The sequence below is a fragment of the Canis lupus genome, chromosome X, assembly GCF_011100685.1.
Source record: "Canis lupus familiaris isolate Mischka breed German Shepherd chromosome X, alternate assembly UU_Cfam_GSD_1.0, whole genome shotgun sequence".
Classification (NCBI taxonomy): Eukaryota; Metazoa; Chordata; class Mammalia; order Carnivora; family Canidae; genus Canis; species Canis lupus.
In genome coordinates, this window is record NC_049260.1 from 77982022 (window position 1) to 78001469 (window position 19448).

General features: G+C 45.6%; 2 protein-coding genes across 2 annotated transcripts; one reads left to right on the forward strand and one right to left on the reverse strand.

The window, feature by feature from the left end:
• Positions 1 to 571: 571 nt before the first annotated feature.
• Positions 572 to 10767, reverse strand: SLC25A53 (solute carrier family 25 member 53). Its single transcript, XM_038587974.1, has 2 exons — positions 10405 to 10767; positions 572 to 3071 (listed from the first exon to the last, which is right to left on the reverse strand). The coding sequence occupies exon 2, from the start codon at positions 3058 to 3060 to the stop codon at positions 2140 to 2142; it is 921 nt and encodes a 306-aa protein (XP_038443902.1). The 5' UTR covers positions 3061 to 3071; positions 10405 to 10767; the 3' UTR covers positions 572 to 2139.
• A 1399-nt stretch (positions 10768 to 12166) lies between these two features.
• Positions 12167 to 13720, forward strand: ZCCHC18 (zinc finger CCHC-type containing 18; the record flags this gene model as incomplete). The annotated part of the gene is made up of 1 exon (XM_038588824.1): positions 12167 to 13720. A coding segment is annotated over one exon (1239 nt), but the record flags the coding sequence as incomplete, so codon positions are not given.
• Positions 13721 to 19448: the final 5728 nt, after the last annotated feature.

The window sequence follows — 19448 nt, forward strand, 5'->3', positions numbered from 1 at the left end:
ATAAATAAATAAAAATTAAAAAAAAATCACAGCTATAAACTAAGTTATGAATTTTTGTAAATATTTTCTTCCTTATGAGTGTTAGCCTTAAATAGAACTAGCTACTGTTCTATTTTTCCTTTCCTTGTGCAGACCCTGTATTCCCTGTTCTTGAATCCACAGAGTATCATCCTACCCCATCCAAGTCTGCACAAGGATCAGACATGGGAACTCATCTGCAGCTATTCTGGACCAGCCATTCTCTTTTGACCTTGCAGGCAAACACATTCTGATCTCATATTGCCTACTGCTGTGTCTTTAATTTCTGTGTTATTAAGTGAGGAATTCTCATTGCTAGGATCTATAATCAGGTCATTTTAAACAAATTCAGTCTGGTATGGAGGTGTAAGTGGAGGTCATTATCATATCATATACAAGGGGGGAAACTGCAACATATATCATCTTAGAACTCTTCAAAATTCCAGAGTTGAAATGAATGGGACAGTTATGCAATGTGCTTCTGTTTGTGAAAATTTAGTTCCTGTGATGTTGCTAATAGCAAACATGCCATCAATAACACAAACTCATCAAATTTTCCAGTTGAAAGTCATTTATTATTATTATTATTAGCAGCATCATTATCATTAGCACAAAACTAAATCCACTAATAAAAGAAAACAAAACCACACCCCAAAGGCATGTGTCTTGCTGACAACGGATCAATAACATTATTTTCATGTACAAGGGACAGCACCCTGAGGATAGAGATCGTATCACAGCTTGATAATCAATTCAATAATTCAGCCAACATTATTGAGCACCTAGACACAAGGGGAGATTTTAAAATGCATACAAGAATCCCTGCTTTCAAGGAGTTTTACAGTCTAGTAGGAGGTATTGAAGAACACCAATAGGAACACAGGGCCACATGAAATCAGTGACATAATGGAATCAGTGCCATGTATGAAGTGTTCTTGAAAGGGGCATCACAAGATACTAACATCACATTCAGTTGTGGGAAATCAGAAGAGTCTCCATAGAGAAGGTGGCATCTGAGCTAGGCTTTGAGGAACTGCAAGGATTTTGGCAGACTGGCATGTGAGGAAGGGGCACTGTAGGTGGAGAAATAGTGTGGTCCGAAGCATGGCCATGCAAAAGTTCAAGGCATGTTTGGAAAGAGAATAGTCCAGTTTAGCTGGTTGAATGGGATCTATGTAAGTGGTAGTGGTGTGATAAAATGCTCTAAGTTATATCGGGACCGTATTTTGAATGGCCCTGAATGGCGGGCTAAGATTCCTGATCTTTTTGTCACAGTAACTGCATTTATCCCCAGCAATAAAATACACAATCATTTATGAAGAGATATGAACATTTCACGTGCAGATTTCTTAGGCAAACTCAAATGGTTTCTAGGCAATGTGATTGCCTTGCTATCAAAAATATCTTGGCAGATAACACCAAGCAATTGATAGTAAATTTTTCTCATGCAACTAAATCTCTTCCCTCAAAGTCTGTTCTTTCCACTCATCCAGTGACATCTCTTCCCACTCCCATATCCAGGCCCATAAGTTCTTGTGACATCTGATCAGTTGAGGCAAGTCTAATTTAGGATTTGCAGCCACAACTGCCAGCCTGAATGGAACTAGAACCCACAGCCCTGAGAAGTGAGAGTAAGGGTGGTAGGGGTAGCAAACAATATCTTGAAAATGTAGCCATCTGAGAAGTTCTATGGAATTCATATCCTAAGAGTCAAGCTTAGTTCTTTGATATTGGAGTCCCTGGTCCTCCACTAAGTTTGGTCCAAAGGATAGCTGGAGGGATCCCAGAACTCAGTGCCTAACTAAGGTCATCTTTGAATGTTTCCTCTTATTGTCAAGGAATTCCTTTAAGGAATGACATTTCATCTAGGTTACATGTTTTTTAAGGGCCTCCTAGGTCTGAGGCTATTGAATCTGTGGAGAGACTGGAGTGGCTTTCTTTCTGTTGGGCTTTGTCTGTGCCCAAAAGGCTGGTAGTTGGTAACTTCTCCCATGCACTGGCAGTTCAAAGATGCTAAAGAACGGTTGTATCAGGGAACCAAGCCAAAGATGTAAGCTATTTAGACTGACCTGGGAAAGCTTAAGATAACAAACTTGCCATGGCCACGCTTTCTGCAGCTCGTCAGTCTTTCAGCTCTTTCCTGGAACGAGACTTCCTCTGCAGGAAGTCATGGATAGCAGTGGTGAGGCCCCATGTCACGCTGGACCTTAGGATGACTAGGGAGCCTCCACGGTAGATCAGGAACACCTTTCGGCCCCGAGTGTCCCACACATCCTGGGCAGAGGCCCACAGGCTCGGCATGCTTTGCCAGCCAATATGAGACTGCATGTTGGCCACCAGCACAATCAGAGGATACAGAACTAGGCACGTGATTGTTCCATTGACACTCCCAGACACTAAGGCAGGAACCCAGTGGGGCAGGCCTTGCTCTGCCAAGCCATCCTGGATGGGGTCCTTGAAGGAAAAATACAGAGCACTCCCCAGGCTGTTCCTGAGAAGGACAGGCCAGAAACCACGATAGTAGCCCAGTGACAGCCGCCCCCAAAGCCCATAAGAGTTGAATTCCTTGAGAATGCTGAACGTGCTGGGGAAGCGAGCTTGCTTGCGACCATCCTGGAGCACATTTTGCACCCTTTCAAAGGGGCTCAAGGCCACAGCCTCCACCACACCAGACATAAGCCCTGCAGCCCAGCGGTGTCCCAGGGAGTGTGGCCCAACAGGAGAGAGAGAACACAGGAGGCTATCATAAGTCCCAAACAACAGAGTCCCTTGCAATGTCTTGGAGAGAAGTGGTGGGTATATTCCCCGGTAGAAGTATTGAGGGCCTTCATGCCAAAGCTGTCGCACAGCCTCTGACACCGCCACAGCATGGATCTGTTGCCGGAACACAACCTTATAGATAGGGAAGGTCAGAAACGTAGACATAAAGTTGGAAACGGCCCCAAGGGCATATGCCTGGGAATGCCAGGTTTTCTTTCCTGGAGACTCTGTTCGTGTCCGGTGCTGAAGCTCCTTTCCAGAAGAGTGGTTCTGTTCCTCCATGCTGAAGACAACTGGGTACAGATGGAAGAAAATGGTAGGAGTGAGGGAGGGCAGGAGACGTTAGACTGACCAATTCAATCTGTTGGTGGCATTTTCACTGCCTAGTTAGAAACAGAGACCCCAAGAAACTCAGCTCTAAGAAAAACAGCAACACTTTGGGCCAGTTTCTGAGAAATAGGCACACTCTTAAGAAGTCATCCACCTCAAATTAAAACAAAGGTAGTTTTGGTTTTCTTTTTCTGAAAAGAGTCACCTTTACCATGTTTTACCAACAAATCAAATACTCTAATATTCAAAGAAACTTTTTTTAAGATCTTATTTATTTATTCATGAGAGACAAAGAAAGAGGCAGAGACATAGGCAGAGTGAGAAGCAGGCTTCCTGCGGGATGCCTGATGCAGAACTTGAGCCCAGGACGACCCAAGCCGAAGTCAGACACACTACCACTGAGCCACTCAGGCACTCCTCAAAGAAGCTTTGTGATTGAAGAAAATAAAATTGGGGAGAGAGAGCTTCAGAAGCTATTGCACTCAATGTTCACCACTTGAAGTTTTGCATTTGATAAACTGCTAGAATTAATAAGTTGCTGCTCTCTTTCCAAAGAGTGGCACAATCTCATAGAGGCAGGAAGGCATTCAGAAGTTGTATTCCAATACTTTCTCTAAGAGCTGGTAGTAAATTTGGGGAATGAGGAATCTCTCTCATCTTCTGTCTGCAGATTCCTGACAGTGTCTTGGTTGTTTCATGGCAATGCTCTGCACCCCCACTTCCACCCAAATGAGGAACAGAAAGAGTAGCTGTTCCTGGAAGGTCAGCACCAAAAGGCTCCATACCTGGCAATTTCTAAGCCTATCCTTGTAGACCTGTGGCTACACAAGAGAGCAGGGATTTTCAACCTGGACACATGTGATATTTTTGGCCAGACAATTCTTTTTAAAAGAAAAGATTTTATTTATTCATTCATGAGAGACACACAGAGAGGTAGAGTCATAGGCAGAGGGAGAAGCATGCTCCCTACGGGGAGCCCAGTGTGGGACTTGATCCCAGGACCCTGGGATCACGCCCTGAGCCGAAGGCAGCTGCTCAGCCACTCAGGCGTCCCCAGACAGTTCTTTATTATAGATTCCTGTCCTATGTGTCACAGAATGTTTAGCAGCCTGCTGGCCTCTACTTACTAAATGTCGGTAGCACCAGTTGGGACCAACCCAACTATTATAACCAAAATTATCTCCAGACATTGCCCTATGGCCCCTGGGAAGCAAAAGCATCCTTGGTTCAGAATCACTGTACTAGAGGAAAGACACAGTACAAGGACACCAAACTACTGATCCCACCCCAGAAAGGGCTGGGAGCTAATGTAGAGGAGAGGTAACTAGGAAGGAAACTCGAGATCATGAAGAAGTGAAGGCTCAGGGTATATCTGAGAACCTGAGGGAGTTTGTCAGGAAGGAGATAGGGCTAAGAGGACAGAATTGCCACAGCAGGAGACAGTGTGTGGAGGAGAGGAAGCACAGAGCTGTAGAGGGAGGGGAGAGGAGAAGACAGGGAGAGGATGAGAGGCCAGGAGATTCACATCTAGACTGGTAGGAATGGCAGACTCTGGAGGTTTCACACAGAACCCTGGGCTGTGTGGTCCTGAGGGGAAGAAGGTGTTTGGGGCTCTAATATGCTAGCAGTTGATGGCCCCTCAAAAGCGACAGAGGGGTGCAGGCTCAGGCCTCGAGGGAGGAGCAGAAGTCAGGTAATGCAAGAAGCCCACTGCAGCTTTCTCTGGGCTGCCACATCCAAAACCTGCCATGAAGTGCTTCAATTGTCCCTATCAGTTCTTCCCTGGCTTCTTGCTCCTGCTCCCTCCCTAACCCCATAACCTAACCTTACAGGCTCCCCCACAAGCCACACACACTCTCTCTCAGTGGAGGGAGTAGAGGCTCAGTCTCTGTGCTCTGCCAACATCCCTCCCCTATGCCTAGCACCCCATGTTTGCCTCAAGCTTCACCTCCTTAACCTCATGGCCAGGAGACTGGCAGGGCCCTTGTGCCTCAGATCCTTTAGCTGAGAACTGGCCAGAAGCAAAGGCTCATGAGCCCACTCTTGTATCCCTCTGTGCCCATAGCAGCTGCCTCCATCTCTCCAGAGCCAAGAGACCCCTCCCCCACCCCCAGGCCACAGGTGGCTCTGCTCAGGTTCCCAAAGCCACTGCACCCCCAACATTCCCCAGATCTACTACCAAGGGACTTCTTCCCCCAAGTCTTACCTGCATCTAAATAAGGATGGATAGTGAAGGAAATGTTTGTCCCCTTCTATCTCAAAGTACAGTAGTGTTCTACTTCTCCACATCTTCCTGAGTAACATATAAACATGTGTTGACTGACTGCATAAGGCAGGCTGACTTAGCAGAAAAACTGGGCTAAGATTGGGCAGACCAGCATTCTAAGTGTCAGTCAGCTGTCAACTTCCTATATGATGTTTAGGAATTCACTGACCTGTTGGGGCCTCATCCATCTCAGTTATAAAATGAGCCAAAGGGGGAAAATGCTCTCTAGGCATCCTTATATTGTACATGTCACGGGGGCTGACATGGGGGAATTTCAGCCAATATTTGATAGCAGAATTGTGCTTTTCCATCCCCAAGTCCTTCTGCCACTTTATGCCAATTCATTTTCAGGAATTAAAGATGAAGCTTAAATATCTATTCATCATTTTATAAATGTAATTCTTCCTTATTTTATCAGGGAGGAGAATCCACTTTTTTCCCCATGTATTCTCCTGTTGTGATGCCAGGCTTTGGGAGGCAGAGATCCAAAACTGAATTCTGCCTCTATTGCTTGGTTGTGTGACCTTAGGCAAGACACTTCACTCAGTCTCTGTTTCTTTAGTCATGAAATAGTGACAACAGACCTACCTCAAAAGGTTGTCGCAACGACTAATAAAATTAAATGACACAAAGTGGTTAAGCCATAGCGGCCTCGATAAGAAGTATTTAAAAAAAAAAAAAAGGGGGATCCCTGGGTGGCGCAGCAGTTTGGCGCCTGCCTTTGGCCCAGGGCGCGATCCTGGAGACCCGGGATCAAATCCCACGTCGGGCTCCCGGTGCATGGAGCCTGCTTCTCCCTCTGCCTGTGTCTCTGCCTCATTCTCTCTCTCTCTCTCTCTCTGTGACTATCACAAATAAATAAAAAATAAAAAAAAAAGGATGCTTCCTGACTGCACTGTCTGTCTCCACAGAGCACATGGCTCCTGCAGGATACTCTCAGGTCAGCCAGAACCATATGAAGAGGTATGGAGGAACAAATCCTGTGTTGACATGGGAGGCAGGGAAGACCTTTCTTCTGTGAATGCAAAGATGTGCTATAAAACAATTCTGGAAAAAAAACAATTCTGGACAGTCTGGCCCCTTGGCATGAATTCCAAAGTACACACCACAGAATGCACCTGGAGTCAGTCTGGAGAAGCCATTCTTATACCTCATGTTGTGCTTCTTATGTTGATAGCCTAGCAAAGTGAGCCCAGGGGATTCCAAACTGCCCTAGCTAGTCTTTTTTTTTTTTTTTTTAATTTTTTTTTTTTATTTATTTATGATAGTCACACAGAGAGAGAGAGAGAGGCAGAGACATAGGCAGAAGGAGAAGCAGGCTCCATGCACCGGGAGCCCGACGTGGGATTCGATCCCGGCTCTCCAGGATCGCGCCCTGGGCCAAAGGCAGGCCCTAGCTAGTCTTGTCCAGATGGACAGCCTGTGTGACCACCCAAGGATCCAGCCCCACATTTATTTGTTCATTCAGGGCCTCCCTTAGCCAGTCTTTGGTCAGCTTACAAACTTGCATTGATTTACACTGAATCACTGTGGGTAATCACTGTGGGTAAATTACTATGAAGCTAGAGGTGAATAGGAGTTGGTACCTGCCTTCAAGGGCTTGGGAATCTAGTGGAAGAGACAAGTCAACAATGAGCTAAATGATACTGGCAGGCAAAATAAAGGGCACACCAATCAAGGTCAGAGCAGAGAGACAAGAACAATTTATTCCACCTGGGACAGGGAACAGCCAAGAAATTTCTCTGAGGAGGGGCATCTGACTTAATGCTTAATCAATGAGCAGGTGGAGGAGTGAGGGCAGGCATTCTAGGCTGAGCAAGAGGTCTAAGTTACAGAGACCTAAAAGCACGAGTGGGGCACAGCTCTGAGTGCAGAGCTGTGGTTGGCAGAGAGGAGCGGATTTAGAATAAGGGCCATATTTGTTTCCCCCACTGCAATGTGTTACAGCATGAAGACACAGGCTCTGGAGTCAGACAGCCTGCAGACAGTGCATTTCACTGTGCCACTTGCTAGCTTTATGACCTTGGCCAAGTCTCCTCACCTCTCTGAGCCTCAGTATCTTTATCTGTAAAATGATTGTCATGAAGCTTGCATGAGATGAAGTATATAAAATTCTTAGCATAGTACTCATATATAAATTGCTCCATAAGTTATATTGGTAGTTTCATTTAAAAAAAAAGAGAAACAAAAAAAGAGAAAGATCCCAGAAATAAAGATGAGATTACAACTATACTTTTTCTAAAGGCTGAAATCAGTCAAATGCATTGGGTCTTCTTCAGAGTTCATTTTAGATTGCTTGTCTGGGAGACAGTAGAGCAAAGCTGTTCATTGGCCTGGGAGTTTGACAGCCCTGAGGGGGCTGGAGTCCCAGTGTCTCCACTACCAAGTTGTGGAGCCTTATATAAGTTACTTAACTTCTCTGAGACCCGGGTTCCCTATCTGCAAAATGGGATAACAATGACGTTCTAACAGGGCTGCTGAGAAGCTTAAATGAGATAACAGATGGAAAGTTCCTGGCACAGAGGAGGCAGGCAGCCAAGAGAAGCTATTACTACTGTTTCAGCTGAAAAATTTTAATTCCCTAACCTTCAGGCTTTTAAGTTTCTTTGTTGAAATTAGAAAATGTGGTCTCATTAGAGCCATGAGTTGGAACATGCTCCCACACATGAGGCCAGAGATAAGGGATGCTCTGTATCCAAATGGAGCCAGCTCAGCAAATCCTCCTCCCAGCCCGAAGAGATCCTCGCTTTGTATTAAGGGTCCAATGCAGGCACTTTTACACAATCCATTTCTTTTCACTTTTTTTGGGTTAGATTTCTAGGGTCTATTCTTTGTTTATTTGATCCCATCTCCACCAGGTCCAGCTGCAGATCACCTAAGTTGTCAGTGAAGCTAATTTAAACACAGAGCAGGAATCTGCTGAGACCCAGGGTCAGATGTCATGATATCGGGGAGCAGAAGTAAAAGTCTGAAGGAAACCCAAGAGCTACCACCAGCATCACCCCTGACTTTGTGAGGGGAGACTTCTCTCTACCTCCCACAACCTCCCACTCTGTTCCATCCACAAGAGAAAGGCCACAGTCCTCAGATAAAAGTCCTCATCTCCAAATTTGACATGTTTACTTCAAGGAACCCTAGGTATTGGGTTTGTAAAAAAAATTAGAAGAAGACGACGACGATTACAACAGAGAGGAGCATCAGGTAAAGTATCTTGGCAGGTTGAAGATGAACCCAACAACAGTCGAAGGGCATTAGATTATTTATCTACTTCCAAGCATCCAGAACAAGTCCAGAAAAAGTTCCACAGGGGGCCTTCTGGCCACAACTTACATCAGGAAAGTAAGACCTGCTCTCCAAAAACCAGAAGTCATAGAATATAGAGAAAGTTTCCCAGCCACTGGCGTCACAGCCCATTCAAGCTGGCAGCCCTGCAGGACAGCCCTGCATGCCGTTTCCATGGAGTTGCTCTTCTCTAGGGCCAGTGATGCCAAATCCAGCAAAGGAGTGGTCCCCTCAAGAGCTCACAGAAGGGCAACCTAGCAACCTGTCCTCAAGCCAGGAAATGAAAGAGCTGTATCAGCGGTAGAGATCTGTGGATCAGGGGTTAGGTCAAACTGTTTCATTTCTCACACTTCTTCCTGAAGTGCAAGTTGAAAGAGGAAGATATTATGAAGAAAGATTGCAGGGGAATGAATCTTAAACCATTTCTGGGCCACAGACTTACTTGAAAATCTCCAAAACTAAGGACTCAGAAAAATACAGAGTCCAAATTCTTTGTAAACAATTTCAGAAATGACCCTAGTTGGGAACCTCTGCTCAGTGGAGTTACATTTCATGACAGATGTGCTGTGGCCAGATACATTGGCAGCAGGCCATTTACTTATTACCCTCAGTATGATGTGCATTCAGCAGTGATTCATAAACTTCTCTACATCTCAGAATTAACTACAGCCCTGGTTAAAAATATAAATCACACTCCCCACTGCTAGTCCCAGTAAATCTGAATCCACCAGAGGTGGAGCTCACGAATCTGCATTTCTAAAAAGCTCTCCAAAATGATTTTGAGGCAGCCAGTCTTGTACCCATACTTTGGTTAATAGCATGGGTTCTGGTGTCAGAGAGATTTGGTCCAAATTTTGGCTTCACCTTGTCATCTCAGGCAAGGCATCTCACCTCTGAGTCTTGTTTCCTTTGAGCTCATAAGCTGTAGAAATGTTTTACTTTTTTTTAATAAATAGGCAGCTTATTGTAGTATAAAAATAGTGTAAAATGAGAAAGAAAAGTGCTTTAGTTTCCTCTCCTGTACAACGGTTACTGCAAAAGTTGCCCACCGCTTTCCCTACTCCCTGCTGCCTCCTCCACCCCTCTCACTCAACACTACCATCACACCAAGACTTCTGGTGGGTTTGAGACCACCAATGTAAAAATACTCTCTAGGCAGCTCAGCTGGGCAAACAGCATTAGAACAACAGGCTTGGATACAAAACCGGATGCTGATACTTATTTGCTGTGTCGTGCTGGGCAAGATGCCTAACCTCTGTTTCTTCATCTGTACAATGGAGACTAATAGTCCTTGCTCACTAATTCTATATAGTTCCAAATGAGCCCTCCCACCTCTACTTTGGCTTTTCTCCACTAACTTTCAGTCTGAGAGTATAGAGAAGTGTTCAGAAGGGGGAGCCTTCGAAATCAGATATGTCGACTTGGGTGTGAGCTCTTAGTTTTGCACTTCCTAACCACACTGCTTGAATGCTGAAGTGCCCTCTCTGTTAAACCGGCACACCGCTATCTCCTCCACAGGGCTGCTCAGAAGAATAAATGAGACGTCCGTGCAAACGCATTCGCAAGCAGAAAGTACTCAGTAAATACTTTCTCCCCTTCCCGCTACACAGAAGTGAGGGGCTCTTATTGTTCACTTGATTTCTGTCCCACCCCGTGTTTAAGGCATCTGGTCTCAAAGAGCGAAGGGAGGAGAGTCGAGATGGAAGGGGTGAGGGAGAAAGAATGAGAAGGGGAAGCAGCAAACTCACGGGTAAAATGTAAATCGGCCCGGTCGGTGCGTCTGAGCTGCACTTGACACCGCGCTGGCTCCCGTGCCCGTGTGCCGCAGCCCCCGCCAGCTGGCTCCCCCCTTTTGCTAGCAATGGCCTCGGGGGCCGGAGGCTGAGAGGGGAGGCCTCCCCCGCGCCCCGCTGATTGGCCGCGCCGCCCCGCTCATCAAGCTCTATTGTGTCAATGGGCAGAGGCTAACCGAAGCGGCGGCTGCTGGGAGGGCCCAGCCGGTGGGCGGGGGCGGCCGCGGCTGCCTTGGGAACCGCGCTGCTAGACTTGGCTACCCCTTGCTGGGCGGCTGTGGGGAGCAGTTCCATCCAGCAGCTCCCGGTCGCTTGGCGGCGGAGGAGGCGTCATCCTTTTCCCCTGCAGGCCCGCGGAGACTGGAAGGCGGCATTCACAGCTGTCCAAGCCTGAGCATCCGCTGCTCACCCGCGGAGCGCAGGTAACAAAAAAAAGGCGGGCGGGGTGGGGGGGACGCGATAGCCCAGCACGGAGAGAGGAAGTGGAAGCTTTACCTGTACTTGGCGGCTCCCCACTTGGGGAATCGGGAACTGCGAGGTTGGTTGAGGATGGAGCAATCCCGTGGCCCCGCGGTGCTGAGGGAGGGGGTGGGGTTTTTGCTGGATACAGCTAATGGGTAGGATTTGCCTGAATTGAAAGGGGGAGGGGCGTTTCTGAGGGGTCATAGGGACAAGGAGGAGATAATCACAAGCTGTCTGCTTTGAACCCCTTTTGCATTTTCCAACTCTTTCCGGGGAGGAATATGTGGGTGTGCGTGTTCAACTCTTATTCCCTTTCTCCGTGGTAGGCCATCAAAGCCAAATCCGAACTTGAATTCTGTGCGGCTTATTGCGGAGCGGATAAGCCAATGATTTCCCAGGGGACATGTAATGGAAGGGGTCACTGACTTGTATTCAAGAGGTGGGAGAAGGAATTTTCCGTCTGGCTACAGCGGAGACGGGAGTGAGGGTGGGGAGACAGCAGAATGAGAGATAAGGCTGCTTCTGACTCTTCCCTTCTCTGTCCTGCCCAACAAGACGAAGCAGTCTTGACTCCCTGAGGACTGGGATCTGCAAACCCCAGTGGACAGAAGTCGACCTACCCTGAAGGCGAGCTTTCTCATGGAGGGCACCTGTTGCAGAGGCTGGAAGTGAAATTAAGGCATACACTTGTTTCCGAGTTTACGTTTTATAATCCAAGAATTGAGGGAGGAATCTCGGAGAAGGGTGCATGGTTGAGATCTTTAATTTTCAAATATTTGAGTATAGTTGACATCCAGTGATTTTTACCTGATTTCTTACTTATTATCACAAAACTGTGAGATTTAGACCATTGTACTCTATTTTGAGAGCCCAACAAACAACTCCACACACTAGTTCCCCTAGAATTCAAAGCAACAGTTGCCCTCCCTCCTGGAGGACTGGCTGGAAGGGATGGATGTAACTCCTGCTAGCACAAGGACACCCAGTAGCTCCAGAAAGTTCTAACTGCCAATTTCCTGCAGGATATTTTTACGGCAGTGAGCAAATATAAAATGTACTGCAAGGTATTCAGGGAAGTAGAGTGACTGCAGACCACTTCCCGGCAATCTACTACCTTATTGACCTTTTTTACTCCTTTTTCTTTACAGTCACTATTGAGATACAAGAAGCCAGAGCCCAGGAGCATTGCTTTGGGGAATCCTCCTACAGATTAGGCTTTTCTAAAAAGCCTGAGCATCTTGTTATATTCAGATAGAAGACCGTCATCCATCCATCAAGGCTAGCGTCATCCATCAAGGCTAGCATCGTTGCACATGTGGGTAATAGCCGGCGGCAAAACACACCCTTGCCGCCTTGGGCCCATTCAATTTTGAGGTCCATGGGAAGGAGTCTTCGTCCTTTAAGGGTCAACATGGCAGAAAGAAATGTGAAGTTGTTCTCTGGGAGAGTGGTGCCAGCCCAAGGGGAAGAAACCTTTGAAACCTGGCTGATCCAGGTCATTGGGGTCCTGCCTGTTTGGAATATGTCTGAGGAGGAAAAGCTCGAGTGCTTGATGAACACCCTTAGGGGCCCTGCCAGGGAGGTCATGCGTTTGCTCCAGGCCACCAACCCCAATCTAAGTGGGGCAATGAAATTGATGTTTGGGGAGTCTGAAAGCAAGGTCACTGCCCATGGGAAATTTTTTAACACTTTGCAAGCACAAGGGGAGAAAACCTCCCTTTATGTGATCCGTTTAGAAGTACAGCTCCAGAATGCTATTCAGGCAGGGATCATAGCTCAGAAAGATGCAAACCAGATCCGTCTGCACCAGCTCCTTTTAGGAGCTAAGCTAAATAGGGACCTGCGCTTTAGGCTGAAACATCTCAGGATGTATGCAAATGATCAGGAGCATCCTCCTAATTTCTTGGAGTTAATCAAGATGATAAAGCAGGAAGAGGATTGGAGTGACACTTTTATGAAACCAAAGTGGCCCAAAAGGTCTGAGCTAATCTTGGAGAGGGCAGCAAGCCCTGTAGCATTTCAGAGCCCCCAGCCAATAGCAATCAGTAGTGCTGACTGCAACGTGAAAGAGGTAGATGATACCCTTGACGACTCAGATGAGGATGTGATTCTAGTAGAATCTCAGGACCCTCTACTTACACTTATGGATGCCCCTCCCCTTAGAGGCAGTGCCAGACCTCTAGATCAAATACTGGTCATTGATTCCTCCAACAGCTCCTCAACTCAATCTCCTTCCACCAGTGGGGGTTCTGGGTATAAGAATAATGGTCCTGGGGATATACATAGAGCCAGAAAGCGAAAATACACAATCTTTTGTTCATATTGTGGTGAGGAAAGTCACCCAAAGGAAACCTGCAACAGTGAGAGCCACAAGGCCCAGGTGTTTGAGAATCTGATCATCACTCTGCAGGAGCTGACACATATAGAGAAGGAGAGGTCAAAAGTGGGCCTTGGCAGACACAATGACCTCTCTGGACCTCAAGTAAGGTGCTAGAATGAGCCAAGTGAACCCTTAACTGTTTTCAGATGGGAAAAACAGTGGGGGGGGGGGGAGTAGACTTCTTTCTGCATTAAAAAGTGGCTTTCACAAAATGAAGGAAAATACAAATTACCTGAAACTCTCCAACCTCATATAAACATTCCTAGGCCTTTGATGAATGCCCTTCTAGATATTTCCCTGTAACTGTGTACCTAGATAGACATATGTATAGATAAAAGTGATCAAATATAAGTGCTGTTCTATGCTGTTATTTTTCACCAAATAATATTTGTTGTGGAGTTCGATGTCAATATATATAAGCATCAAGTTCAATGTCTCTGTGTGTGATGTTACTTTTGGGAATATAGAGGAAAAAATAAGAACCAAATATAGAAGCTCTAATGGGGGAGGGTCATACTGTGAGGTGGAGTTTTTACCAACCTCATTTAAAGATGAGGAAAAAGGAAGCTGAAATGGGCTGAAATTCTCCCAAGAAGGCCCTTTATCACAACTGACCTGTCTCCTAGGTCAGGATCAAATCTGTACCCACTAGTTAATAATATTCCAATGCTTGCCTCGCTAATGCATCCTGAGAAAAGTGATGATGGAGAGTGGTGGGGGAAAAAGTGGGAAATGGGTATTTCAGGGTTACATTCCTGTTGACATTGGGAAGGAGCAGGGTAGATTCCTTAGACTGTGGCTACTGCTGCTTATGGACAACAGCCGGTGGCATCAATAAGACTGTCCTTTGAGCTGACACTACCCTCGCTTCCTCACTCAGTACTGAGAAAGCAGTTACTCATGAGAATTCAGTACCAGGAAACTCAGCACCTCCCAAGCCTCCCCCTAGTTATATATGTTAGAGAACATCAGCAGCCCAAGGACTTGAAACTAACCTTTCCTGATCCAACAAATGAGAATACCCAAGGAAGAAAGAAGCAATCGGGGTGCCAGGACATGAAAAACATGGGAATTAGAAAGCCCACATACCCTTTTAGAACCGAGGACATTAATAGGAAAAGAGGGATCATAGAAGAACCTTCCTAGATACCTGCTTCTTCCCATCTCATGGCCCAGGCTGGAGGGTGATAAAAAATGACCCTCTGTCCCTAAGGGTCCCCTGTTCTTTGTAGGTATATCAGTTCCTATCCTTGTGAACAGGACAAGGTTGATGGGGGATGATTTTGTTTACGGCAGGGAATATAATGGAACAAATGCAGAGGGAGTTTGTCAGGAAGGAGCACAGAGCTGTAGAGGGAGGGGAGAGGAGAAGACAGGGAGAGGATGAGAGGCCAGGAGATTCACATCTAGACTGGTAGGAATGGCAGACTCTGGAGGTTTCACACAGAACCCTGGGCTGTGTGGTCCTAAGGGGAAGAAGGTGTTTGGGGTCTCTAATATGCTAGCAGTTGATGGCCCCTCAAAAGCAACAGAGGGGTGCAGGCTCAGGCCTCGAGGGAGGAATAGAAGCCAAGTAATGCAAGAAGCCCATTGCAGCCTTCTCTGGGCTGCCACATCCAAAACCTGCCATGAAGTGCTTCTCCTTCCAGAATTGTCCCTATCAGTTCTTCCCTGGCTTCTTGCTCCTGCTCCCTCCCTAACCCCATAACCTAACCTTACAGGCTCCCCCACAAGCCACACACTCTCTCTCAGTGGAGGGGACTAGAGGCTCAGTCTCTGTGCTCTGCCAACATCCCTCCCCTATGCCTAGCACCCCATGTTTGCCTCAAGCTTCACCTCCTTAACCTCATGGCCAGAAGGAGACTGGCAGGGCCCTTGTGCCTCAGATCCTTTAGCTGAGAACTGACCAGAAGCAAAGGCTCATGAGTGATGAAGGATAGTTGGAGAAAGGCAGGCAGGGGAAAGGGGCCCCTGCCCTAAGAGGAAACCACCCTTAAAAGGATTTTATACCAGGCTCGAAGGAGCCTTCCACCCTTTCCCACACATTAGATAGATGACAAATAGCTGATTGGATGACAGGCGCATGGAGGGTTAATCAGAGTAAAACAGCCCACCAACAAGCCCATAAAACCCCCTTGACTTAGAAACTCCTGTGGCAACCCTCTCTGGTCCCCTCCCTCTTAGGGAACTTTGTACAATACTCAATAAACTTTGCTCTGCTGCCTACCACCCTTCGTCTGTCTGGTCTACCTCTTCATTTTTCGAAGGGGCATGACCAAGAACCACAGGCATGGAAGGATTGTGATGAGCACTGGGCATTATACACAACTGATGAATTGCTGAAAACTATATCTGAAACTAATTGATGTAGGAATGAGTTAGGGACAGATGGGGCTAGGCAGAGAAAGATAAGGGGAGGGCCCAGAGTCAGGCTCCTATAAATCTGTGGGCTCCCATAAATCCCAAGGACACCAAATGGTCCAGAGTCAGGCTCCTACCCATCCCAAGAAAACAGAGATAAGACAGTAAAAACAGAGAAGAAAATAAATTAACCTCCTTAGCCCCGAAATATCTCCCTTTGACAGTTACCAAACAATTCCAGAGATTCACCAGACCCCAAAACAGCCATATGTCAATCACTTGAGACCACACAAAGAAATCTCAAGGCCTTGGGTTCCCTGGTAGGTTCCTAATAAAGGCCAGGCCAAAAGCCCTCAGAGGCAACCCTGTTGGGATCCCTCTCACTTCTGAGACCTTTCTCTATCTTTGCTTAATAAATATTTGTTGCTTGACTCATTCTCCTGTGTCCCTGAGATTCTTTTTTTTTTTTTAGTGGAGTTTGATTTGCCAACATATAGTATAACACCCAGCGCTCATCCCGTCAAGTGCTCCCTCAGTGCCCGTCACCCAGTCACCCCATCCCCTGCCCACCTGCCCTTCTACTACCCCTTGTTCATTTCCCAGAGTTAGGAGTCTCTCATGGTTTGTCTCTCTAATTTTTCCCACTTTCATTTTCTCTCCTTTCCCCTATAATCCCTTTCACCATTTTTTATATTATCCATATGAGTGAAACCATATAAAGATTGTCCTGCTCCGATTGACTTACTTCACTCAGCATAATACCTGCCAGTTTCATCCACATTGAAGCAAATGGTGGATATTCGTCGTTTCTAATGGCTGAGTAATATATATATATATTCTAATGGCTGAGTTATATACAACATCTTCTTTATCCATTCATCTTTCGATGGACACAGAGGCTCCTTCCACAGTTTGGCTATTGTGGACATTGCCGCTATAAAAATCCTAGAGGAGAACACAGGCAACACCCTTTTTGAACTTGGCCACAGCAACTTCTTGCAAGATACATCTATGAAGGCAAGGGAAACAAAAGTAAAAATGAACTATTGGGACTTAATCAAGACCCAAAGCTTCTGCACAGCAAAAGAAACAGTCAACAAAACTAAAAGACAACCTACAGAATGGCAGAAGATATTTGTAAATGACATATCAGATAAAGGGATAGTATCCAAGATCTATAAAGAACTCATTAAACTCAACAGCCAAGAAACAAACAATCCAATCATGAAATGGGCAAAAGACATGAACAGAAATTTCACCGAAGAAGACATAGACATGGCCAACAAGCACATGAGAAAATGTTCCACATCACTTGCCATCGGGGAAATACAAATCAAAACCACAATGAGATACCACCTCACACCAGTGACAATGGTGAAAATTAACAAGACAGGAAACAACAAATGTTGGAGAGAATGTGGAGAAAAGGGAACCCTCTTGCACTGTTGGTGGAAATGTGAACTGGTACAGCCGCTCTGGAAAACTGTGTGGAGGTTCCTCAAAGAGTTAAAAATAGAGCTACCCTAGACCCCAGCAATGGCACTAGAGGGGATTTACCCAAAGATACAGATGCAGTGAAAAGCCGAGACACTTGCACCCCAATGTCCCAGAGATTCATTCTTAGATTCCATGAGACAAGAACCAAACTCTCCCATATCATAATGGTGTACTATATGTTGGCAAATTGAATTTAAATAAAAAAAAATCATGTTCAAGTGGGAACTTAAAAGAAGAGGAAGAAAAGAAATCCTGTAGCAATGAGGCCCACTTCTTGCATCCCAGAGGGACACCTCTAGGCTCCTCATAGCCAACTCCATCTCTCCAGAGCCAAAAAAGTCTTTTCCCCCACCACAGGGGGCCACAGGAAGCCCCACCTGGGCCCTCAAAGCCACAGGGGTCACCAACATTCCCTGACTTTTGGTTTATAAGCCCTTTATTCCTCCCTTTCTTTAAATCTTCCCTTGCAAGGGATCTCTTCTATCGTATATTAAAGTATCACTCCTCTTTCTGCTCACCTTTTCTCAATTTTACTCTATAAATGCTTGTTGAATAATTTACCCAAATAAATAGTTTATGCTGTCATTTCTTTCTGGGACCAGGTAGAATAAAAAGAAAAATAAATGTGACACCCACCACTGCCCTTTTTTTCCACTGGCATTAGCTTGGAGGTTCAGTATAGACCATTACTTTGTAAAACTGCTCTATGATTTATCCCCATATCTTCCCTCCCCCATCCTCTTCTTTGTCCTGTACACTTAAAATTGTCTGATTTTTTTTTCACCAAAATGATGCACACTTGATACTTTATTTCACTTTGTGTAACATTGGCTTTTCCAGTATTCAGGACATATGTATTCTCCCTGGAGGACTTGGGCATTCAGATCAAACCAAGGGAGTTACCCAAAAGAAGGCTTTTAGAGAATTTTGTGTCTGATAGCCTAATTTTGATAATTTTTTCCCTTTCTCCCTTCACTCCTATTAATCACTTGGCAAGGAAATGAGTCTTTTTTCAGGAGGAACTAGTCTTTGCATGACCTTCCTATGTATTATTCCCCTTCTTCTAGATACTATTTTCCCCTTGGTTTCTGACATCCCTATGTCACAGTTTCTCCCTCCCAGATTCTTTCAATGCCTGCTTCTCAGTCTCCTTTGCTGAATCTTCTTTCTCTTCCTGATCCTTCCATAACAGAGGTAGAAATTAAAACTACCACAACTGTGATTTATTGAAAGCTTATGTGCCAAGTACCCTAGTGCCAAACACTTTAAATGTAGTAGCTCTTTAATCTTGTAGTAATTGCATAAAATAGCTATTACTATTACTTTCTATTTCTAATTTATTATTTTTAAAATTTTTAAAAGATTTTATTTATTTGAGAGACAGAGAGAGAGAGAGAGCGAGCATGAGGGAGGTGAGCAGAGGAAGAGAAAGAAACAGGCTCTCCACTGAGCACGGAGCCCAATTCCGATGCAGGGCTCCATCCCAGGACCTTGGGATCATGACCTGAGCAGAAGGCAGATACTTAACCAACTGAGCCACTCAGGCACCCCTCTAATTTACTATTGACATTAATTCAATTACTATTAATTGACCATTTCAGATGAGCACACAGGCTGGAAAATTAGATAACTACCTAGTGTCATATTACTATCTATACATGACATATGGAAAGAAGGAGGTCTAAACATATGAAGTGGCTTGGCTAAACGTCATAAGGGCAAGTGGTTTGTTGATCACACACAAGGATGGAATCTTCTAAGGAACGTTTATTTTGACAGAAAGGAGGCTTTTCTACCTTTCTTTTTCTTTCCCTCTGGGTTGCAGCTAGACTTCCCATTGCCTGGCAACCACCCCCTCCCCCATGTTCAGTTGCATTATCACATTCCATTCAAGCACGGTGTTGTTTCCTGCCTCTGCCTTAGATGCAAATAGTTGTGAATTTAACATAAGTAAGAGGAGAAAGAAGCAGCAATTAGTGGGGGAGGGATTAACTGTACAATTTGTGGTGCTGGGGGTACTTCACTACCAGATTGGACAAAAGAATCAGTTCGCTTTCCACCATAATGACACTAAATATGAATTCCAGATCAATTTGATAAATAAATGTAGATTCTTTAAAGATTGTATTTATTTATTCATGAGACACACAGAGAGAGGCAGAGATATAGGCAGAGGGAGAAGCAGGTTCCCTGCAGGAAGCCTGATGTAGGACTGGATCCCAGGACTCCAGGACCCTGACCTGGGCCAAAGGCAGCCACTCAACCATAAGCCACCCAGATGCCCCAATAAATGTAGATT